General features: G+C 35.8%; 1 protein-coding gene across 1 annotated transcript in view; it reads right to left on the bottom strand.

Moving 5' to 3' along the window:
* Positions 1 to 994: 994 nt before the first annotated feature.
* The window catches only part of LOC122050598 (beta-glucosidase 26-like), an 80,989-nt gene continuing 56,485 nt past the window's right edge, over positions 995 to 25,498 (bottom strand). Inside the window, exons 2-12 of the mRNA XM_042611492.1 lie at positions 3,505 to 3,690; positions 3,338 to 3,396; positions 2,954 to 3,029; positions 2,792 to 2,863; positions 2,628 to 2,715; positions 2,252 to 2,495; positions 1,984 to 2,099; positions 1,683 to 1,900; positions 1,567 to 1,598; positions 1,355 to 1,457; positions 995 to 1,266 (exon numbers count right to left, since the gene is read on the bottom strand). Coding sequence (XP_042467426.1) covers positions 995 to 1,266; positions 1,355 to 1,457; positions 1,567 to 1,598; positions 1,683 to 1,900; positions 1,984 to 2,099; positions 2,252 to 2,495; positions 2,628 to 2,715; positions 2,792 to 2,863; positions 2,954 to 3,029; positions 3,338 to 3,396; positions 3,505 to 3,690 — 1,466 coding nt within the window. The remainder of the gene's footprint in view (positions 1,267 to 1,354; positions 1,458 to 1,566; positions 1,599 to 1,682; positions 1,901 to 1,983; positions 2,100 to 2,251; positions 2,496 to 2,627; positions 2,716 to 2,791; positions 2,864 to 2,953; positions 3,030 to 3,337; positions 3,397 to 3,504; positions 3,691 to 25,498) is intronic.

Below are 25,498 nucleotides of genomic sequence, written 5' to 3'. Positions count from 1 at the left end.
TGGTTTCAACTTCTTTTTTCTCCCCTTCTCTCTCTTCTATAAATTTTTTCTAGTGAAGCTCCTCCACTGTGTGTATAGTAATTGCAATGGTTTCTTTATTTCTGTCAATTGTTAATATAACTAACTAATTATTATCGATGTTTTCCATAACACTAGTGTTAGTTAGTTAAAGTTACTTCAGAGACAAGTAAGATAAAGTTAAATTTTTTTGAGTTATTCACTCAATTCCAATTGAATGCAACTGAGAAATGTTTTGCTTATTGTTAAACTTAGCTGCAAAAAGTTTGACAATAAAAAAACCTTGAATTTATATCTTATGATTAAACATTTATTTTTATTATTAATTTAATTTTAAAATTAACTCAGGTTCTAAATCAATTTTTAGTGGCTGACTATTAAACTCTTCTTTTAAAATTATCAGGAAAAAATATTATACTTGTTTAAAACTTTAAATGTATGTACAAATATTATACTTGTTTAGCTTAAAATATTTATAGAAGATTCTTTGATCATAGTGTTGTCAATTCTAAGATATAGGACTAAAGAGAAGTATATTTTTTTTATATAAAACCACCAAAAAAAATTAATGGTGAAAAAAATTCATAATAATGCGCTGTAGCTGAGTCTCGAACTCTAGAGAATTGATTGTTTCGCTTATGGAATTACTAATAAAACTTGGAATTATTTTTAATAAAATAGTAAGATATATATATAATTTTTTCGTATTCATTTTAGCTTTAATATTAATCACGAACTTATATAATTGATCAGTTGACATACAAATCTTTTTGAAGACTAATTAGGCTTGTCGTATATTGAAAATACAAAATGAATGAGACACAAATAAAAGTACCAAAATGAAACACATTCATATTGAAATATAATTTTATTTATTTATAGTGCCTCAAAGAACAAAGAGTGATTATTTCATGATAAAAGTAGCAAAGATAAGAAAAACCTATGGCTATAAAAATTTATAAAAGAAAAAAAATTATTAACTCCGCTGAAGAATCTTCTTAAACCAACGAGCTGATTCCTTCGGGAAGCGCTTATTATTCTTAAAGTCAACATAGACAATACCAAATCTTGATGTGTATCCTAGTCTCCATTCAAAGTTATCAAGAAGAGACCATACAAAGTACCCAATCACTGAAGCACCATCATCGATAGCTCTCTTTAGTTCAATAATGTAGTTATGATAAAAATGTCTCCTTTGAGTATCTTGTAAGCCTTTTGGAAGCGTGACATTGCCGGGTTGATCCATGCCTATAATTACAATCAATTAATTATGTGGTTAGAGAATAAATGTAATTTCTTAAATAGAAGATAGATTAAAAAAGTACTAAATATTCACCATTTTCAGATAGAAAGATAATTGGATTGCCATAGTTTTCCTTAACATATGTCACTGCCTTATACAATCCCCACGGAACTATGTAGAGCCAATCAGAATGAGCCTAATGACATATAAACAATTAAATTTGATTAATTATAGGCCTACATTTGGTTTTTAAAAGCAAAAATCTATAATATAATCAAAAAAGTTATAAGAAGGTTATCTCTTACCCTTGGTCCAATTGGTACCCCATTTCGATCATCTGAAATTATTAGTAGAACAATATTATTAGCATATCATTTTATTTAATTTAACATTATCAAAAAAAATATTGTATATATCTTACATTTAAATTCAACGAGCCAATCATCTTGATAACTAATAGGTTTAGGATTCATTGTACTATTATCCTTAACATAATAGGTTGTGTATTGATTAATTCCCAAATAGTCATATGAACCTCTGACTAGCTCCACTTCATCATTAGTAAATTTTGGCAATCTTTCTTTAACAATATCTTGAATAGATTGAGGATAGTATCCATATGTTAGAGGGTGAATGAACCTAAGAAAAGTAAACAAAATTAGGTTACATTGAAAAGGATAACCATAGTTAGATGTTGAAACCAAAGATGCACAATTACTTACCATCCCACATGAAAATCATTAGCTCTTTGAGCAGCAGCTTTATCATTGTCAGAGTAAGTGTGAGGCTCGTACCAAACAAAATCCAGAAGAATTCCAATTTTTCCTTGTTGCTCTTTCTGAATAAGAAAAAAAAATGGTTTTAGTATTATGTATATTTGTAAACTTACAATTTTCAAATGAGTTTGTTATATTTGATAACAAGAGATTTTATGAATTAGCTAAGAATGAATTTACTATCAATATATAAATTTTGTTAAAGAGATATTACTTGGTACTTCTCACGATATCTATTAACTGCTGCAGCATGAGATAAGATGAGATTATGAGCCACAATATAAGGCTCCGTAGATGAGTTTCCTCCAAATTTGCTACCAGTAGCTCTTCCAGGGGCATGAGAACCAGTATCATAACCTAGAGCTGCCACCACTCTTGGCTCATTAAATGTGAACCAATTTTTCACTCTATCACCGTATCTCTTAAAGCAAAAGTCAGCATAATCCGAAAATGCATCCCTAAACAAAATGATTATAAACTAAATCAAATATTTATGACATCTTTTAATGAGTTAGATTAGAAATTCTTAAATATACAATAAGCATAATTAATTTAAACAATATAAGTAATTATTCTATTTTACTACTTACACTATCTTCGGACTCAACCAACCCAAGTACTCATTTTGGAGTGCCAATGGAAGATCGTAGTGATAGAGATTGACATATGGAATAATACCTAATGTGAAGATAGAAAGATTAGAAAATATGAAAACATGTCAAACTTATTTGTTTAGCAAATAAAAATAAATTACCTTTGAGTATTAAATTATCAATTAACCTATCATAATAATCAACACCTTCCCAATTAATGGTTCCAGTTCCATCTACAAGATAAATAACAAATTCTTAGTAATTTAAAACGGTAAGATGATGATGTATATAATATTATGAAAAAGAATGATAGCTTCAATTACTTGGGAAAATTCTACTCCAAGAGATCGAGAATCTATAAGCATCAAAATTGTGCTCCTTCATGATGTCAATATCTTCCTAGAAGACAAAACTCAAATTTTAACATATTTAAGAAAAAGCTAAAATCCAATTTATTTTCATTTTAATTGTCTCCAAATATCAACAATGAGAATATCAAAAATTTGTTTGTTTGAACTTAATTATCAAACATAAAATTATATTAAATAAGATCTTTTTAAATTACAAAAAGAAATCTTGAACCAAAGGAGTAATGATTTTAAAAATAAAATTTAATATTTGATTCTTCATAAAAATTAAATTTTTCCTCTTTTATTAAATTTAAAATTATTAAATTGTCAACGATAACACAAAAATATGAATTTGACCTTATAATGATGATACTCATCGTCTGTTACATCACCCGTTGCGTTATTTGGAATGAAACCTACACCACAACAAACAAATCAAATTCAAATTAAATTTACTCTATTGTACAACTTTCATTCTAGAAAGAAATAAGTAAAACTATAAAATTTAAAGTTTAGTATGTTACCTGGAATTTTTACAAATGCGTCCCAAATGCTAGGTCCTCGACCACCCTTGTGTGCCTCTCCCTCAACTTGATAAGCAGATGAAGCAGTGCCAAATACAAATCCATGAGGGAAGACATCACGACTTAACTTGTGCACTTTTGAAACTAGTTTCGCATTGTTTATTTTATAACCATATGCACATTGGACTACGAGAAGTAAAATAAATAAAAAGAAAAATGCGAAGGACCCTTTAAGGTTCATTGTGGAAGAGATATAGAAACACTACAATTAGTGAAGAAAATAAGAAGCAAGTGATACCTATATATAGGGGCGTAATTACTAGATAAACATTGTAAGAGTTAAATGGATGAGTATAAAAGAAAGCTTGGACCAATTCTTAAGGATAAAAATTTCAAGCTAATGATAAAAATTCAAGAATTCAATGAATTGATTTCCAATTTAAAATATATCTTTAATTTTCTCAAAGTCTAACTTTTATATCATTTATTTCGAATTTTAAAATCAACGAATATTACTCTCTAATTTTTAGCCTATGCCACTTTTTAAAAAAAGAAAAATATCAATAGTATTATCGGTATAAGGCCGAGATCACGGTCAACTAGCACACACAAGGGTATAAGATATAGATCAAAGATAAGAAAAAAGTTTTGGCTAGTGATGACGATTCAAATGGTGTTTTAATGTCACAAATGGAGTTTTGTCATTTGTGTTAATATAAAATTTATTATATATTTTTTAATAAACTAAATTTTTATGATAAAAGTAACTAAACATTTTAGAAATTACAATTGTGGATACAAAAGGTTGTTAAAATTAATTTAGCTTGCTAACTTAAATTGTAACATGTCACAAAATTTATTTCTATTAATTGTGTTTCAATGGACTAAACCACGTATAAGGTCACACGGCCATGCCCAATTTTATCATCCATAGTTTCAGTCGAACCCCTAAAAGCTTCATTCGTTCTAATTTATTATTGTATCTATAGGCCTTGATTGACACATCTTCATTATCCATTATTATGGCAAAAGCGAATACACTCGCCCCTAGCGCCCCTGTCAACTCATCCCAGGACCAACACGGAAGAGGTAAATCACGAACAGCTACAAGCATTTGGAATAATGACTAGTCCACTTTAATCAAGTCAAATTAAACATGACCAAAATGAATGAAGTATCGTAGGAAGATGTGCAATCCTTCCTCTTCATATATCACCGCCAACTAAAATATCTTGTACATTTTTGTATCTGTTCTAAAAAAAATTTATTATTTGTAAGCTTTGATTATCTATGAGAAGATACAAGCGCACTTAAAGATTTTATCTTAAACAATAATTCAATTAAGTGCATGATAATTAGCATGCATCTAAACTGAAGATACAACGACATGGCTATTCTTTGGTTAACTGCATAAATTTGGGTTCTTCAGGATAGTTCTATAAGCTCAAAATACCAAGGAAAATAAAAAAGCAAACCATGTAATGGAAAAGACAAGGTTGAATTGATTCTCTAATTCTAAGTACTGAAGAAGACTTCAATGAGTTGTTCTTCCATTTTTGTTCTGTAACTGTAATTTGGCAAACAAGGTTTGTCATTGCTGATTTATGCATTGGATCCTTCAGATGTTGGTCTAAAACCAAAAGGGTAGAGAAGATGACATCATGATACAAACAAGCCATGGTTTGCAACTAAATACGTATGACACTCTAAAATTTATCAAATGTATTTATTTTATTTATCAAATGATAACAAATTGAGCATAGTGGTGATTAGATTATTTCTTTGATAATAGCAAATACTTTTATCAAGTCAAAATTTTTAATTTATTTGTCTATTTTTAATTATTTTTATTTAATTGAATCTTATTTCATTATATATTTTTAACAAACAAGCCCAGCTGGTTTCTCACCAACCAACTTGCAACCATATATACTTGATGTGCACCTCTACCTCATCAACGACCACGAGCGTCCACCGAGCCTTAATATGCCAACTCCCGTCCCCACTTCTTCGTAGAATTCCATAAATAAATAAACAATAAAAATTCAATTTTTTTTAGCGCCACTTAATTAATACATCTAACCAAAATAATGAAGTAATTAAATTGCAATAATGGCTTCATGGGATGCAACTACCAAGGCCTCTTTAGCATGTGATTGTGTCCTAATAAAAGTAAATATAATTCATATGTAAATTAAATATATATATATATATATATATATATATATATATATATATATATATATATATATATATATATATATATATATATATATATATATTTGTGGGATGTAATACCAAACTTGTGAAATACGGTGGATGTTTATAAACCCACTGGAGTGTGAAAGATAATATAGAACAGCTAGCTAGTAGAAAGTAGGAATGAACAAGGATTTTATATATGACGTTAATAGTGATTGTTCTGGTTAAAATATTGTGCATGGTCAAGTCATTCGTTAATAAATTAGTTGATGTGTGCGTGTTCCGATGATCATTGATAAAAGGGGTGAAAGAATTTGGGACACACTCAAATGGAGGATTAAATTGATCATGGTATGGATCCCTCCGACCTTCAATTTAAGGTCTACTTGAGATGATGTTTGGAAAAATGAAGTAGGAGGAAGATAAAACCTAGTGGAATTGTGAAGAATCAGACATCTTTTAATTTCTTTACCTCCATGGGCGATAATATGGTTCTCTAAAGAGTATCTACACATTAGTTGGAATATTATCATCGCAGGGGCTGAAGAAGAGACAAGATCCGATAGCCGTTGTTGTCTTCCCATTCACCTAGCAACACATGTTACTAAGAGGAGTATCTAGGAAATCAGATTTGACAACCTCATAGCTACCTCGCCATTCTCAAGATATACCAGGTGTCTTGGAATATTTGTAGTTACCACCATCAAGCCCATGTAGGGCATAAACTTGTTTTAAATATAATTCATATGTAAATTAAATATATAAATAGATATATTTGTGGGATGTAATACCAAACTTGTGAAATACGGTGGATGCTTATAAACCCACAGGAGTGTGAAAGATAATATAGAACAGCTAGTAGAAAGAAGGAATGAACAAGGATTTTATATATGATGTTAATAGTGATTGTTCCAGTTACAATATTGTGCATGGTCAAGCCATCCATTAATAAATTAGTTGATATGCGCGTGTTCTGATGATCATTGATAAAAGGGGTGAAATTAAAGAACCTAGGACACACTTAAATGGAGGATTAGACTGGTCGTGGGATGGATCCCGAGACCATTCCGACGTTCAATTTAAGGTCTACTTGAGGTGATGTTTGGAAAAATGAAATAGGAGGAAGATAAAACCTAGTGGAATTAGTGAAGAATCATACCTCTTTTAATTTCTTTACCTCCATGGGTGCTTATATGGTTTTCTAAAGAGATCTCCACATTAGTTGGAATATTATCATCGCAGAGCTGAAGAAGGGACCAGATCCAATAGCCATTGTTGTCTTTCCATTCACCTAGTGACACAAGTTAGAAAGAGGAGTATCTAGGAAATCAAATTTGATAACCTCATAACTATCTCGCCATTCTCAAGATGCCAAGTGTCTTGGAATATTTGTAGTTACCGCCATCAAGCCCATGTAGGGCATAAACTTGTTTTAAGGATAGAGATGATATCAATACAAAGTGGCCTTGAGGGAGACGATGTTGGAATTCACCTTTGGAGGAGAATGCCAATGACTAGAGCTGAGACGAAGATATCATCAGGGATGATAGGGAAGACTAGGGTGACATCTACTGCCGAAGTGGAGTCCAAGATTGAGACAGAGTTTGAGACAATATAGAGTCTGAGACTGAGATAGAGTTCAAGACAGAGATCGAGTCTGAGACTAAGATAGAATTTGATACTGAGATGGGGTCCAAGACTGAGACTGAGATGAAGCCCAAGACTAAGATGAAGTTTGAGACTAAGATGAGGTCCGAGATTAAAACAGAGTCTGAGACAGAGATAGAATCCGAGATAAAGATGTAGTTTAAAATTGAAATGGAGACTGAGATAGAGATAGAGTCTGTCTCACTTGAACGGAGTTAATCCTCCTTGGGGTGATGTCTGTTGTTGAGGTGGAGTCCAAAACTGAGATAAAATCTAAAACTGAGAAGAGTCTGAGACTGAGACGGAGTTTGAAATAGAGACGGACTTTGAGAATGAGGGGGAGTCTGAGACTAAGATGAGATTCGTGAGGATTGGATGGGGGAGATGATGGTACTGAGCAAGTTCAATTAGATCTGAGTCCCACCTGAATAGAGTTAGCCCTCCCTTGGGTCAAATTTGACTTGTTGTGACTTTGACTACTAGATCAACAGGATTCTTGATCTCCATGACACGTAAGGGCTGAAGGAAACCACTGTATCACAAGCCTTCCCTTCAAGTAAAATTGAAAGAGGTATAGTTCGATTGACTAGATTAGGATGGGTTATCATTTGCTCTCAAAGGTTATTTTCTTGGAGTGTTGAGATGAAATAGTTATCTTAACCAGAGTAAACATCTGAATATTGGTACTTGGGAAGAATAAATCCTTTCATTTAATAAATGTGATACGCGAGATAACATATCGTTCTGATGATTAGTGTCTTGGGATGTGGCATTAAAGGATGAGGTGACTTACCTGCTTCAGGTTACGTGAGTATGTTACCACAATAAATACAGCGAAGTGCATTGATGTCACCCTTTATCAGACGATGGGAGTGCATTGGCATGTACTTAGTCTCCCTATCTGATAGCGACATTTAAACTTCTTTAGGAATTGATACACCACATCATAACCTAGATTTACTACTTGTTAATGACAAAAATTAGTTCATGATCATGATGATTCGATCTGATGGTGGAGAATAGATCTCATCATCTAGTGGTTTGATGAATCGATGCGACATTTCTACTGTGCCGCCGCCAACGTATATTAAGTTAATAGAAAGTGGTGCCCCGTCCATCTGTCCGTTTCTTTTGGCCTTTTGCATCTTGTGCCTTCATCTTCTTCCTTGCGTCCTACCACACCATAAGTTTGTTGGTGCGGGAAGCATCCGACGATCGAACCTGAGTTTTGATAATAGCAAAGGATTCAAAGTTAAGGTGTGTTGTGATCTAACGTACTTGACTAAGTATTTCAGGAAAGTCTTAACTGTGGTTAGGCAGGTGAAAACCCTAGGGGTGGTAACCCTAGGTCATAGGGGGTGGTAACCCTATGCGGAAAGTCTTGGTGGGTCGAGTGCTTCAGGCAAAAGTCCTAGGGGGTAACCCTAGGTGGAAAGTCCTGGTGTCGCGAACCAGGTAAAAGACTGGACCAGCCGGGAAGTGGAAGTCCAGCAGAAAGTCCGGAAGCATCGAGCATCGAGCACCGAGTAAAAGTCCAGTCGATCTGGAGGATCGCACTGGCATCAAGTAAATCTCCTGAGTGGAGTAGGTGAGGACGTGTTCCCCATAGAGGGAACAGTAGGTCTCGGATCGACCTAGGATTTTCGGTTGGAAACCCGAAGTCAAACCCGGACAGTCCGAAGACTGTCATTATCATATCTATTATGTTTTACGTGCTAACTTTGTGTTGCAGGGTATATTTGGGATTAATGTATCTTGCAGTGACCAAAGTGCAAAGAATAGCCTCGGATGAACAGTATCTGAGGCGTCTCCATGGAGCTTGGAGGCGCCTCGGGTGTGAGCCAGGAAAAGCCAGCGCAGCAGACTGAAGGCGCCTTGAATGAAGCTCAAGGCGCCTTGGACCGAAGGTTGAAAGCGCCTTGGAGAGGCTGAAGGCGCCTTGAACCAGATAGAGTTCGACCAGGTCTGTGCTGATCCACGCGTGCGACTCGGCGGGCTGGAGGCACCTTGAGAGGGTTTGAAGGCGCCTTGAACACAGTATAAATGAGGGTTTCAACTAGCAGCTCAAGACAACTCACTCCAAGTAATCCTTCTGCGACTAGCTGCTAACGACACGATCCTGAAGTGCTGCGACGACCCCCCGACAACCTGGAGCTCCGAATATTCAGTTATTCATATTGTCATCGGTATAATTTAATTATTTCTTATTGATTATTGTACTTCACTTGTAATTCTATTCGAGCTTATAGTTGTTGCCCACGGAAAGCGATCAAGGATCGCGGGTCTTCGAGTAGGAGTAGATTTAGGCTCCGAACGAAGTAAATTCCCCTGTGTCTCTGTGTTTGTTTCTTTATTCCGCTGCGTGTTTTAACTCCGATAGTTTTACGAATCGAACGAAATAGCCACGAGCGCTATTCATCCCCCCTCTAGCGCATCTCGATCCAACAATTGGTATCAGAGCGGAGTCGTTTTGAATTGGTGCAACTACCATTCAAAACAATTTTTTCATGGTAATTTTCAGATTTTCGGAGTCAATTAGAATTTAGCTTTATAGCTATATTCTAATTCTTTTCTCGAATCGGTTTTTGCTCGAAGTTGGTGCAACACCACTCGAGATCGTTTTCTTTTAAATACTTCCCACACTACTAATCCAGGACAAAGTCCTGGAATTTTTCTTGTCGTTTATTTTTCTTCATAGTTGACCTAAAATGGCCCAACAAGAGGGTTATAGCACTGTCCGCCCCCCTCTCTTCACCGGAAAGGACTTTGGTTATTGGAAGGGTAGAATGGAGAACTTCCTGAAGATCCAGTTCGGGATGTGGATGATTGTCAAGACTGGTTTGGATCTGCCAATGGATAAAGACGGAAATCCTACACCCTGCGAGGATTGGGAACCTGCATTAATCAAGAAGGTGGAGGCAAATGCCAGAGCAACGTGTACCCTCTAGTGCGGACTAACAAAGGAGGAACTAAACCGCGTAGGTCCATTCTCAAACGCCAAGGAGCTATGGGAGAAGCTGATCGAGCTTCACGAAGGGACCTCCAATACCAAGGTAAGTAAAAGAGATCTTTTACTTAATAAATTATATAATATGAAAATGCAGGAAAATGAGACGGCAAGCCAACTACACCCAAGAATTCAAGACATCCTCAATTCTCTCCACGGAATCGGGCAAAAGATAGAGAATCGGGACGTCAAAAGGTACGCACTAAACTCGTTTCCGAGGAGCACATTGTGGGCATCAATGATAGATGCCTACAAAGTCTCCAAGGATTTATCTTCAATAAAGTTAGATGAATTATTCTGTGAGTTTGAATTACATGAGCAGACTAATGCACAGCCAACCGAGAAGGAGGTTGCTTTGGTTGCAGGTACCAGTCGAACGCGCGAACTGAGATCACGACGAAGAACTAAACCAGAGTTAGAAGAAGAACCCGACTCAGATGATGAAGATGAAGAACTAACAACCGAACTCATGATGTAACGACCTAATTTTCCTTATTTCGAGTTCCAAATGTCCATAAAAATATTTGGAAATGCTTTTAAAATATTCTAGAGATTTTTAAAAAATTTTAGAGTATTTTTATGTAATTTTTGGAGTTCATTTGGTATTTTTACCAAGAGGAAGAAGTTTAAAAAAAATAATAAATAAATGTGTTGAAGCTAGGTCTCGAACCCGAACCCGTGACCTCGGGTCAGACACGACCCAACCGGACACAGCTCGACCAGATGAGCCAGCGAGTTTTTGTTAGTTACATATGGAGCAATATTTATATAAGTAGTAGTTAGGAATAAGAATAAATAGGAAGGAAAATAGTGGCAGCCGAGTCTCGAATCCACGAGCCCTGACTTAGTTAAAGCGCAGCCAACCAACCGGTCTACGAAAGCTTTGTTAATTGTATAGGAGGTGGAATATATTTAAGCTATAGTTAGAGCGTTTTGAATAAAAGGGGAATAAAAGTGCGCGGCTGGGATTCGAACCCATGAGCTGGGCTTTAAGCAAAACCGGCACAAACCAGCTGAGCTACACGGACTTTGTCAACCTAATATGGAGAGAATTGGTATTAAAGTGTAGTTGTGATTAAACCCGAATATAAGAAAGGGTATTAGGTTTTTATTTTTAGAAAAACCAAAAATTTTCTATCAAAATCTCTTCTCTTCTCTTCTCTTCTCGTGACGGCGCCGGCTCTTCTCGGGCAAAAACTGCAGCAAGGCTAGGGTTTCTCCGGCGGCCGGCGACAGTCAAATCCGAGAGCTTTGCATCTTTTCACGTTCCTCTCGGCAAGGTGGACGCATAGGCACAAGAAGAGGTCAGGAACTCAAGCATCTCAGCAACCCTAGAAGCCCTTTCCTCTCCTCGGTTGTAAGTCCAAGAACCCTCGGTAAGTACTACTCACCTGCGGTAGGAGTTGTTTCGAGTTTTCCGTTTTGATTTTTCCTTGCTTCCGAGGCCTAGCATGAACCCTAGACTTAGTATTTGGGCTGCACAGCAAGTTGCCCTTTCCTTTTCATGAGCATAGCATGTTAAGGTCAAGAAATTGTGTTCTTTGTTCATTTTGAATTCAAGCACGTTGTAAAGATTTTTGGTTTCTTTAGTTTTCTACCGTGAGTTTTCCTTGATTGGATGATTGCTGTGGTGTAGATTTTATTTACATGAATAAAGATGAAACCCTTAGATAAGTGGTTTTCTTTGTTTTAGATGATTGCTGCTATTTTCATTTTTCTACCGTTAATTGATGGTTAGGTAATTGCAGTCCATGTGTTTCTGTGGGCAGACAGTGAGCACAAAGAAGAGCATGACAAGTTCGTGGGTTCTTTGTGGACACTGCAATGGATAGCAACATGTAGCACTTAGGTCTCTTTCGTTTATTTTCCTGCCGTGCCACTAAACCGAAAGAAACCTTTCAGATTTTGGGTAGCAAATCAAACGTTCTGCGTACTTAGATTTTATGCTACTATTGTGTCTAGTTACACAGTTCTGTTCCAGATTCTTACCACAAATGTTTGGTCACTGATCTAAGGGTTAGGACAATTTCCTGATTTAATTAGGGGCACTTTGACCATGTATAGTTTAGAGTAACAATGTAAATTTAGTAATATGATTAGCAAGATCAAATTAGTTTTCTTTTTGCTCTATTTTGTAGCATGATTTGTAAGGTTAGATTAGCTTTCTTTTCCTTTTATCACAGCATGTTTAGGAATTCTAAATAAGCTATCTTTGGCCCTATTTTACAGTATGTTTAGAAAGTCCAAGTTAGCTATCTCTTGCCCTATTTTACAGCATGTTTAGAAAGTCCAAGTTAGCTATCTCTTGCTCTATTTTACAGCATGTTCAGAAAGTCCAAGTTAGCTTTCTTTTGCTCTATTTTACAGCATGTGTAGAAAGTCCAAATTAGCTCTCTTTTGCTCTATTTTATAGCATGATTAGCAAGTCTGAATTAGCTTTCTTTTGCTCTATTTTATAGCATGATTAGCAAGTTTGAATTAGTTTTCTTTTGCTCTATTTTATAGCATGATTAGTAAGATTAGATTAGCTTTCTTTGCTCTTATCACAGCATGTTTTAAAAGTTCAAACTAGCTCTCTTTTGCTCTATTCTAGAGCATGATTAGTAAGTTCAGATGTGCTTTCTTTTCCTTTGTTTTACAGCATGTTTAGAAAGTTCAGATTTGCTTTTCTGTTGCTTTGTTTTATAACATGCTTAGAGAGAGTCTAGATTTGTTTCCCTTGTATTGTTTTTATATAGCATGCTTAGTTAATTGTAATCCTACACTTGTTAGGTATATCTAAAGGATTCCAATAAACTCTAATAAAGGATTATGAGAAAACTGAGTAAAAAGAAAAAGACTAGAGTCTAGTTAAAAAGAGATAACTAGTACATTAAAGTAAGAGGCTAGTACCCGACTTCCGGGGTTGTCGTTAAACAAATCCAGGAGACCAATTCCGAGGTCTTGGCTCTGGTAAGACCGAGGTCTTTATCCTCATAGAGCTGGAGGCTCGCTACCCCAGTCACTATTAGAGAGCGCGCAAAACAAAGATGGTACTAAGCCTGGGCCCAAAGAAGAAAGAAGAAGAAAGAAAAGAAAAAAAAGAAGAAAGTGAAAGAGAAATTAAAAGATTAATTTCTGGTATAAAGATATAAGAAAATGAAACAAATTTATGCTTAGAATCAATAAAAGTTTAGTTCTTTAATTCTAAGCTTACAGTAGTTGTTTCATTATTTTCCTGTCAGTTAGTGAGCATGTTTAGTATTCAGTTTTATTTCTGTATACCATGAGTACATGCAGTTTTGCTTTAGCATTTCAGTTTCAGTATTATTGCATTACTTTTATGCACTTCGAGTTTTTGTGAGATAGATTAGTACTTACTAAGCGTTTCGCTTATAGATCTATTTTCTTTCCTCCTACTTCAGATAAAGGAAAAGCTAAGATATGAAGGGAGACGACAGGATGGTGGTGGTGATGAAGGTGTGTGGTGACTGGACTGTGGAGAGATCCAGAAGTAGCTGACAAAATTGTCAAGACTTTGTTTTAGTACTATGTTAATGTTATATTAAATTTGGGATTGTAGTTGAGTTTATTTCCGCATGTCTAGCTAGTCTCTTTCATTATTTGTGGAGTGCGGTAGTCATTGCTTTTGCTAGAGTAGTTTCTTTGTTTTTATTGTGATTTTTATTACTGCGTGGTTGTGGAAAAATATGTTTCAGCCGTCTGTGGCTGAGTATATTATGTTTGTATTATAGATTTGGTTACCGGTACAGGGGAGACTCTGCCGAAATTTTTCGGTAGGGTTTCCATGTGATATTTAATCATACCGGTTAAGTAGAGTTAGTAGTTAAGTAACGGTCATCCTTAGAGAGTAGTAGTAGTAAGAAGGGTGGGTTGTTACAGTTGGTATCAGAGCAGTGTTCCATTCTCCAGCATCACCCTCACATCAGCATCATCCTTGCCGTCTTCAAGTAAGAAAGTATTTAAATCTTTTCTTTATTCTACTTTCTTTATTATTAACTGCAGTATAGAGTACTTGTTTTTTTTTTAGTACTAAAGTAAGATAGAAGATTTAGTTTTCCTTTTCTTTATTCATAATTATGTATGATTAGAAGGGTTAGAGAGAGGATACCAAGTCTTTTCTTTGCATAATTAGATGTTAAGAAAAAGAATGTCCCCGTACTGTTCGTACTGAGAACTAAGATCAGGAGAACGAAGAGCTTAGATCAACTAAGCCCAATCTCTCTGAAGTTGTTGCTTAACTCCAGAGACAAGTAGCAGAACAGCAGCAAGTGATTGCCAATCTGATGGCAAACCAGCAAGCAGTTCCTCCCCCCTCCTCCAACCATCACTATAGAGGCTCCAATGGTAATTGAGACTCCACCAGCTACTCAGGGAGCCGTCACAGCATCCCAGAGACTAGAAGCATACCTTATACAGTGGTTGAAGCTGAAACTAGAGAGCTTTTCAGGCACGACTGAGCCCTGGGATGCCCAGGCTTGGTTTAAACACTGGAGAGCACTATGGAGCTTCTTGACTGGCCAGAAGTCGAGAAGGTCAAGTGCGCCTCTTTCTGCCTGTCTGGAGATGCTCGTATGCGGTGGGAGAGGATAAAGACCAAGAGAGCAGTCGATAAGATGAGCTGGGCAGATTTTCAGTTAGAGTTCTATGAAGAGTTCTATCACCAACAAGCACTATGAGGAGTTTATAGAGTTCAAGCCAACCAAGATAGAAGACAAGACAGTAGGGAGCCCGGAGCCCCAGTCAAGTAAGTGCAGAAGAGTAGAAATAAGGTGAGAAAGAGGGGGTTCGGGTGGTCTGTGAATATCCCGAGGTATTCCCAGCAGATCTACCTGGACTACCTCCTAATAAATGAGTGGATTTGAGATTGAATTGGTTCCTGGAACCGGTCCAATTTCAAAAGCTCCGTATCGCATGTCTCCAGCAGAGCTGAAGGAGTTACAAGAACAACTACAGGAGTTACTTGACAAAGGCTTCATTCGCCCTAGTCATTCACCCCGGGGAGCTCCAGAGTTTTTCGTTAAGAAGAAAGACGGATCCGTGCTAATGTGTATAGATTTCAGAACGCGGAGCAAAGTAGCAGTTAAGGACAAGTACTCCCTTCCCAGGATTGATGACTTATTTGATGAATGAAGAGGAACAACAGTGTTCTCGAAGATAGACCTGCGCTCTGGGTACCATCAACGGAAGGTGAAAGAAAGAGATATACCCAGAACGACGTTCAGGACTAGATATGGACATTACGAGTTTGTAGTTATGCCTTTTGGAGTGACCAATGCACCTGCGGTCTTCATGGACTTAATGAACAGAGTGTTCAGAGAATATCTTGACAAATTTGTCATCGTATTCATCGACAACATTCTGGTCTATTTAAGGACCCCAGAGGAGCACGACACGCACTTGAGGATGGTACTGCAGACTCTGCAGCAAAAGCAGCTTTATGCTAAATTCTTAAAGTGCGAGTTCTGGTTAAATCAGGTGGCGTTTTTATGCCACATTATTTCTGAAAAAGGTATTCAAGTGGATCCAGCCAAGGTGGAAGCGGTCAACAACTGGAGTAGACCCAAGAACGTCAGAGAGATCAGAAGCTTCCTTGGTTTAGCTGCGTACTACAGGAAGTTCATGGGGGACTTTTCCAGGATAGCCTCTCCACTAACAACCCTCACCAGAAAGAACAAGAGATTCGAATGGTCAGATAAATGTGAGCAGAGTTTCGAAGAGCTAAAGAAGAGATTGATCAATGCTCCCATTCTGACTGTTCCACAGAGCGACAAGAGTTTTGACATCTACAGTGATGCTTCCAAGATGGGTTTAGGAGCTATACTCATGCAGGAAGGAAAAGTCATAGCTTATGCTTCTAGACAACTCAAAGATTATGAGAAGAACTACCCTACTCATGATCTTGAGCTGACAGCTGTGGTTTTTGCACTGAAACTCTGGCGACATTATTTGTATGGAGTTCAGTGTAGAATCTTCACAGATCATCAGAGTCTTAAGTACTTTTCACTCAGAAGGACTTAAACATGAGACAGCGCAGGTGGCTAGAGTTGGTCAGAGATTACGACTGTGAGAATCTCTACCACCCAGGCAAAGCTAACAAAGTGGTAGATGCACTAAGCAGAAAGTCCAGTGCATCCCTGATATCTCTGTCATCATTAGCCCTGTCACTGCAGAAGGAGTTGTCAAATTTTGGACTTGAAATTATTTACGGATAGCTCTCCGCATTGACCTTAGAGTCTACCTTGCTTGAGGACATACAGAGAGAGCAAAGTGAAGATCAGACAGAGGATTGAGACTGCCCAGAGTAGACAGAGGAGTTATGCTGACAACCGTCGTATGCCATTGGAATTCCAAGTAGGAGATTCAGTTTTCCTCAAGGTCGCTCCTATGAAGGGAGTGATGAGATTTGGCAAGAAGGGCAAATTAAGTCCTCACTATGTAGGACCTTACATGATTACAGAGAGGATTGAGAAAGTAGCTTATAGGCTGAACTTACCACAAGACATGTCAGCAATACACAATGTATTTCATGTCTCCATGCAAAAGAAGTGTCCCCATGACCCGAGCCAAGTGATTCAGCCTCAGTCAGTGCATATCCAAAAGGATCTTAGTTATGAGAGCAGACCTATACAGATAGTGGACAGAGCAGTCAAGAGACTAAGAAATAAAGAAGTACCACTAGTGAAGGTCATCTGGTAGAACCAGAAGCACGAGGAAGTCACTTGGGAGCGTGAGGACAGTATGAGACAGAAGTATCCAGAGCTATTCTAAGTTCGAGGACGAACTTTTTATAAGGTATGGGGGATTGTAACGACCTAATTTTTCTTATTTTGAGTTCCAAATATCCATAAAAATATGTGAAAATGCTTTTAAAATATTCTAGAGATTTTTAGAAATTTTTAGAGTATTTTTATGCAATTTTTGGAGTTCATTTGGTATTTTTACCAAGAGGAAGAAGTTTTAAAAAAAAATAATAAATAAATGTGTTGAAGCTAGGTCTCGAACCCGAACCCGTGACCTCGGGTCAGACACGACCCAACCGGACGCAGCTCGACCAGCTAAGCCAGCGAGTTTTTGTTAGTTATATATGGAGCAATATGTATATAAGTAGTAGTTAGGAATAAGAATAAATAGGAAGGAAAATAGTGGCAGCCGAGACTCGAATCCGCGAGCCCTGACTTAGTCAAAGCGCAGCCAACCAACTGGTCTACGAAAGCTTTGTTAATTGTATAGGAGGTGGAATATATTTAAGCTATAGTTAGAGCGTTTTGAATAAAAGGGGAATAAAAGTGCGCGGCTGGGATTCGAACCCATGAGCTGGGCTTTAAACAAAACCGGCCCAAACCAGCTGAGCTACACGGACTTTGTCAACCTAATATGGAGAGAATTGGTATTAAAGTGTAGTTGTGATTAAACCCGAATATAAGAAAGGGTATTAGGTTTTTATTTTCAGAAAAACCAAAAATTTTCTCTCAAAATCTCTTCTCTTCTCTTCTCGCGACGGCGCCGGCTCTTCTCGGGCAAAAACTGCAGCAAGGCTAGGGTTTCTCCGGCGGCCGGCGACAGTCAAATCCGAGAGCTTTGCATCTTTTCACGTTCCTCTCGGCAAGGTGGACGCATAGGCACAAGAAGAGGTCAGGAACTCAAGCATCTCAGCAACCCTAGAAGCCCTTTCCTCTCCTCGGTTGTAAGTCCAAGAACCCTCGGTAAGTACTACTCACCTGCGGTAGGAGTTGTTTCGAGTTTTCCGTTTTGATTTTTCCTTGCTTCCGAGGCCTAGCATGAACCCTAGACTTAGTATTTGGGATGCACAGCAAGTTGCCCTTTCCTTTTCATGAGCATAGCATGTTAAGGTCAAGAAATTGTGTTCTTTGTTCATTTTGAATTCAAGCACGTTGTAAAGATTTTTGGTTTCTTTAGTTTTCTACCGTGAGTTTTCCTTGATTGGATGATTGCTGTGGTGTAGATTTTATTTACATGAATAAAGATGAAACCCTTAGATAAGTGGTTTTCTTTGTTTTAGATGATTGCTGCCATTTTCGTTTTTCTACCGTGAATTGATGGTTAGGTAATTGCTGTCCATGTGTTTCTGTGGGCAGACAGTGAGCACAAAGAAGAGCATGACTAGTTCGTGGGTTCTTTGTAGACACTGCAATGGATAGCAACATGTATCACTTAGGTCTCTTTCGTTTATTTTCCTGCCGTGCCACTATACCGAAAGAAACCTTTCAGATTTTGGGTAGCAAATCAAACGTTCTGCGTACTTAGATTTTATGCTACTATTGTGTCTAGTTACACAGTTCTGTTCCAGATTCTTACCACAAATGTTTGGTCACTGATCTAAGGGTTAGGACAATTTCCTGATTTAATTAGGGGCACTTTGACCATGTATAGTTTAGAGTAACAATGTAAATTTAGTAATATGATTAGCAAGAACAAATTAGTTTTCTTTTTGCTCTATTTTGTAGCATGATTTGTAAGGTTAGATTAGCTTTCTTTTCCTTTTATCACAGCATGTTTAGGAATTCTAAATAAGCTATCTTTGGCCCTATTTTACAGTATTTTTAGAAAGTCCAAGTTAGCTATCTCTTGCCCTATTTTACAGCATGTTTAGAAAGTCCAAGTTAGCTATCTCTTGCTCTATTTTACAGCATGTTCAGAAAGTCCAAGTTAGCTTTCTTTTGCTCTATTTTACAGCATGTGTAGAAAGTCCAAATTAGCTCTCTTTTGCTCTATTTTATAGCATGATTAGCAAGTCTGAATTAGCTTTCTTTTGCTCTATTTTATAGCATGATTAGCAAGTTTGAATTAGTTTTCTTTTGCTCTATTTTATAGCATGATTAGTAAGATTAGATTAGCTTTCTTTGCTCTTATCACAGCATGTTTTAAAAGTTCAAACTAGCTCTCTTTTGCTCTATTCTAGAGCATGATTAGTAAGTTCAGATGTGCTTTCTTTTCCTTTGTTTTACAGCATGTTTAGAAAGTTCAGATTTGCTTTTCTGTTGCTTTGTTTTATAACATGCTTAGAGAGAGTCTAGATTTGTTTCCCTTGTATTGTTTTTATATAGCATGCTTAGTTAATTGTAATCCTACACTTGTTAGGTATATCTAAAGGATTCCAATAAACTCTAATAAAGGATTATGAGAAAACTGAGTAAAAAGAAAAAGACTAGAGTCTAGTTAAAAAGAGATAACTAGTACATTAAAGTAAGAGGCTAGTACCCGACTTCCGGGGTTGTCGTTAAACAAATCCAGGAGACCAATTCCGAGGTCTTGGCCCTGGTAAGACCGAGGTCTTTATCCTCATAGGGCTGGAGGCTCGCTACCCCAGTCACTATTAGAGAGCGCGCAAAACAAAGATGGTACTAAGTCTGGGCCCAAAGAAGAAAGAAGAAGAAAGAAAAGAAAAAAAAGAAGAAAGTGAAAGAGAAATTAAAGGATTAATTTCTGGTATAAAGATATAAGAAAATGAAACAAATTTATGTATAGAATAAATAAAAGTTTAGTTCTTTAATTCTAAACTTACAGTAGTTGTTTCATTACTTTCCTGTCAGTTAGTGAGCATGCTTAGTATTCAGTTTTATTTCTGTATACCATGAGTACATGCAGTTTTGCTTTAGCATTTCAGTTTCAGTATTATTGCATTAACTTTATGCACTTCGAGTTTTTGTGAGATAGATTAGTACTTACTAAGCGTTTCGCTTATAGATCTATTTTCTTTCCTTCTACTGCAGATAAAGGAAAAGCTAAGATATGAAGGGAGACGACAAGATGGTGGTGGTGATGAAGGTGTGTGGTGACTGGACTGTGGAGAGATCCAGAAGTAGCTGGCAAAATTGTCAAGACTTTCTTTTAGTTCTCTATTAATGTTATATTAAATTTGGGATTGTAGTTGAGTTTATTTCCGCATGTCTAGCTAGTCTCTTTCATTATTTGTGGAGTGCGGTAGTCATTGCTATTGCTAGAGTAGTTTCTTTGTTTTTATTGTGATTTTTATTACTGCGTGGTTGTGGAAAAATATGTTCCAGCCGTCTGTGGCTGCGTATATTATATTTGTATTATAGATTTGGTCACCGGTACAGGGGAGACTCTGCCGAAATTTTTTGGTAGGGTTTCCATGTGATATTTAATCATACCGGTTAAGCAGAGTTAGTAGTTAAGTAACGGTCATCCTTAGAGAGTAGTAGTAAGAAGGGTGGGTTGTTACACATGAACCTTGTGAAGAGACTCTACAAGAAGAAGAAAGGCTTCAACAAGAAGGACCTAAAGAAGGCAGTCCAATCCAAGGAGGCTCAACCAAGTTCTAAGGTAAAGTTCGAAGTGATCTGCTACGGGTGCAACCAGAAGGGGCACATCAAGGCCAACTGCCCTAATCAAAAGGATGCAATGAAGCAAAGAAGGAAGAAGGCCTTAACGGCGACATTGGACGAATCTTCCTCAGAAGACGACGATGACGAACTTGATCAGACAAGTTTACTTGCGCTGATGGCCCGGGACCAGATCGACGAATCCGAGAGCAAGATCGAGTCGGAGGCCGAGTCCGAGCGAAGCCACGGATCCGTATTCGTTTCCGAAGGGACCGATCCTCTATAAGTATCCCTCGACTCAATAACTTAGTCAATTATTTATTGCGAAAATTAGCTAAGTCGAACCTTAGAATTAAGTCACTTCTAAAGGAAGTAGCTGTTCTTAAAGAAGTGACTGACTCCAAATCTTTGACTGAACCAGTTCAGACTGGAAACTCAACTCAAGTTCAAAAACTTGAAGAAGAGAACTCCAGTCTGAAAACTCAAGTGAAGGATATGGAGAAAACACTAGAACGGTTTTCTTTAGGTTCCAAGAATCTTGACCTAAATCTTGGGACGCAAAGAGCCATTTACAATAGAACTGGTATAGGATTTAAACAAAGAAAAAAAATACAAATCTTATTTATCTCTTGTACAAAAATCAAATAGAAAAACAGTCCAAGCATGGGTCCCCAAGTCCAAATTGATTAATCAAGTTGGACTTGCTCAATATTGGATCCCGAAGGATCAAATACACTACCTCGATAGACCATATCGAGGCTATGATCCAGGGGGAGCAAAAAGAAAAACGATATTAATAAAACGAACTTAATTCAAAATTAAATTAAAATTCAAAAATTCAAAATTAAATTAAATTAAAAAATTCATTAAAAATTCAAAATAAAATTAAAATTCAAAATTAAATTAAAAAATTCATTAAACATTCAAAATTAAATTAAAATTCAAAAATTCAAAATTAAATTAAAAAATTCATTAAAAATTCAAAATAAAATTAAAATATAAAAATTCAAAATTAAATTAAAAAAATTAAAAATTCATTAAAAAAATTCAAAATACAATTAAAATTCAAAATTTCGAAATTAAATTTAAAAATTAAAAATTCAATTAAAAAAATTCAAAATTAAATTAAAATTCAAAATTCAATTAAAAAATTCGAAATTCAATTCCAAATTAATTCAAATTCAACATTAATCAAATAAAAAAATATAGAAGGAGGATCCAAAATAGCTGGCACCACCAACTAAACTACCCGACTGGGTAACCAAAATTAATCTACCCGAAATGGGTAAACAAAAGTAGACTACCCGGCAGGGTAATTAAGGTTAGATAAAATGGGCTAGGTTTAACTTGACCCACGGTACTGGTGAAGTGTTTGGATGATAGTACGTTAGGGAAGCTTGGGCATCGCATGTCTAGGAAGATATGACTTCGACCTGATGCATTTGGCCAAGTGGAACTGACCGAAACTACCCTTAAATGGATCCTAACTAGTTAGACCAAGGTTTTGTACTAAGTTCAATGGGTAGGACTATTTGGAAAATCTCAAAGGCATGGTTACTTTAATGATGTCCTTGAGACTCACCATAGCCCAGAAGTTTATCCAAAAAATGCCTACTTGTTGAACCCAAAGCTAAACCTGAATCTAACACAAAATTAAACCAAACCCTTAAATTGAACCTCAATTCATCTCACAACAATCATAGGAGTACCTGATTAAAAATTTAGATCGGGTGAGATGACTAAGAAAGTTAAAAATTCAAAATTAAATTTGTAACTATAATTAATTCAAATTCGTTACTATAATTAACTCAAATTCTATAATTAAATTCTTAATTAATATTACTTTTTCAAATAAAACTTAATTTCAAAATTACTTGAAAAATCTTTTAAAATCATTTTAAAAACTTTTAAAATTTAATTTCAAAATTATTTGAAAAATCTTTTAAAAATCATTTTAAAAATCTTTTAAAACTTAATTTCAAAATTTAAAAAAAATTTCTTTTAAAAATAATTTTAAAAATCTTTTAAAACTTAATTTCAAAATTATTTGAAAAAATCTTTTAAAAATCATTTTAAAAATCTTATAAAACTTAATTTTAAAATTATTTGAAAAAATATTTTAAAAATCATTTTAAAAATCTTTTAAAACTTAATTTCAAAATTATTTGAAAAAATATTTTAAAAATATTTTTAAACTTAATTTCAAAATTATTTAAAATCAATTTCAAAATTATTTAAAAATATTTTCAAAATAATTTCAAAATAATTTAAAAATTATTTCAAAATTAATTAACTTATTTTTCAAAATTAATTTAATTAAAATTATTTTTCAAAAATTAACTTAAAATTATTTTTGTCAAAACTTAAATTAACCTAAAATATGTGTTAACTTAAAATTAATTAAACTCATAAAAAAAAAAGACACGTAGCGCCTGTGTAACGACCACCCTTCTCACTACTATTCTCTAAGGGTGACCGTTACTTAACTACTAACTCTACTTAACCGGTAAGATCGAAACCACGAGGAGTCTCTACCGAAAATTCTGGCAGCATCTCCCCTATGCCGGTGACTATAAACTGAGATACATACATAGTATACATCAGCCACAGGCGGCTGGAACATATATAAAACAACCACGCAGTTAAATAAGTGTCAAACTCATCTCAGCATACAATCTAAAACAAAATAATCTCCAATGACAAGAAATGTAAGATACAATCTCAAATATTTATTAATCACTAAAATACGGAAACTCAATAACATCCCAAGTCTCTACCATAGTCCTGACATCACACACCATCCGCACCTCCTTGTTGCCTTCCTTTATCTGCAGTAAGAGGAAATGCAAACTATAAGCAAAATTACTTAGTAAGCGCTATCTAACTCACAAAAACTCGAATATGCATGTAAATATACTAAAATCCAAGAACTGAAAGCTCTAAAGAAAATACTACACATGCTCATCTAATAGCAAAAGAACAATGCATACTGGAATGCTAAACATGTAAAGCTGCTCATGCTCTTCTAATAGCAAAGAACAGTAAGCTAATCTAAATAACATGCTAGCATAAAAGAAAACTAAACTTACTGATTTAAAACAAAATGAAACTTATTTCATTTGTTCTAAACTTATTCTTTTATTCCACTTGTTTAAAACTTATACTTTAATACTTTTATCCTTATGTGAAACTTATTTATCTTGTTCAAAAGCTTATACTTATAATACTTCAAAATAATTATCAACTTCTCTTGGGCCCAGGCGTAGTACCATCTTATGCGCGTTCCCTAATAAGTTGGGGTAGCGAGCCACCAATCCTAAAAGAGCAGACCTTGGTCTACCAGGGCCAAAACCTCGGAATTGGACACCTGAATTTCTTTAACGACAAGCTCGGAAGTCGGATACTAGCCTCTTCAAAGTAAAATATCTTAATTACTTCATCTTTAAATGTCTTGACATTTTAACAAGCACCTTGTGTGCCAAAATCCCTAAAGTCTTGACTTTGGGATCTACTTAAGGCCTTGGCCTTTTTCTTTCTTTTCTTTATCTTTCTTATACTTGTTATCTTAATATTCTTATAATAGAATGGCTTGGCATTTCTTTGAGCACTTGGTGTGCTACTGATCCCAATTCTTAAACTTAGGGATCCTGTTAAGACCTTGGTCTCTCTTTCTTATAGCTACTTATAAACCTCTAAATAATTTAATAGAACTCTTATTTTTCCACTAAAATACATGGTTGCTCATGCTTGTTATAATAGCAAATGAAAACTAAAGAAACTGCTCATATGTATTTAGTAGTAAAGAAAATTGATAATGCTCAACTCATGGCAAATAAAAGCTACACATGCTCAATAATAGCAAATGAAAACTAGAAAATCTGCTCATGTACATCTATTGCTACACAACAAAAATGCAAAGAGGAACTGCTCATGCTCGCAAACAGCAAGGAAAGTTAAACAGCAGAAAGGGAAATTATACAGCAAAGGAAAAAGTCTAAACAACATGTTAGAATAAAAACTAAACTTGACATGAAAATAATTCTAAAATAATGAAGTACTGCTCAATAAACTAATTCTCATTGACATCTCTCACACTGTTAGCCATTTACAAAAGAAATGTAAAGCCTGGCATCAAGTTAATTAAGCTCCACATACAAACTACGAACAGAATCTGTACTAACTACACAAGATGATGAGCAACAACATATCACTTAACTCAAACTTTTCCTATGCATGGAAACTCAACGAAATTAAACCAAAGGTCCAGCAAGCTACTGAAATCTACTAGAATTCCATAAATACAACAACTTCACAACATTTACCTACAACAACTCATAAGGTCTAACAAAAACATTTTACTGCATCCTCATCTAGAGGGTCTTTCCTACACATGGCGGCACACTTTGAAAACCCTATTCCCTTACAGCATACTTCGAAGTAAAATCAAGGAGAAAATAAGAATCCAAATCCTCAATTCACGGCAGCAAGCTTTACAAGCAACCAACTTCATAGCATGACCCAAAAAGATCAAGAGACACAAGGAAAACTCAAATCAAATTCGAAACTACTCTTACCACAGGTGAGTAGCAACTTACCTCGTTCTAGGACTTACAACCGAAGAGAAAGACTTTCTAGGGTTCGGGTGAGCTTGAGATCGTTGCCTCTTCCTCGTGCTCACGACTTCCTTCTTGACGAGGGGAACTCGGGTCCAAGAAGAGCTCGCGGAAATCCTCTTTGGTCGGCCGTCGGAGAAACCCTTGTTTGTTGCTGCGGTTTCGCCCGAGACGAGAAGTGCCGACGCGAGAGGGAAAGGTGAGTAATTTAGGTCACG

The sequence above is a fragment of the Zingiber officinale genome, chromosome 3A (genome assembly GCF_018446385.1).
Source record: "Zingiber officinale cultivar Zhangliang chromosome 3A, Zo_v1.1, whole genome shotgun sequence".
Classification (NCBI taxonomy): Eukaryota; Viridiplantae; Streptophyta; class Magnoliopsida; order Zingiberales; family Zingiberaceae; genus Zingiber; species Zingiber officinale.
The sequence above is the reverse complement of the archived record's forward strand: the minus strand, read 5'-3'. Positions and strand labels throughout refer to the sequence as shown.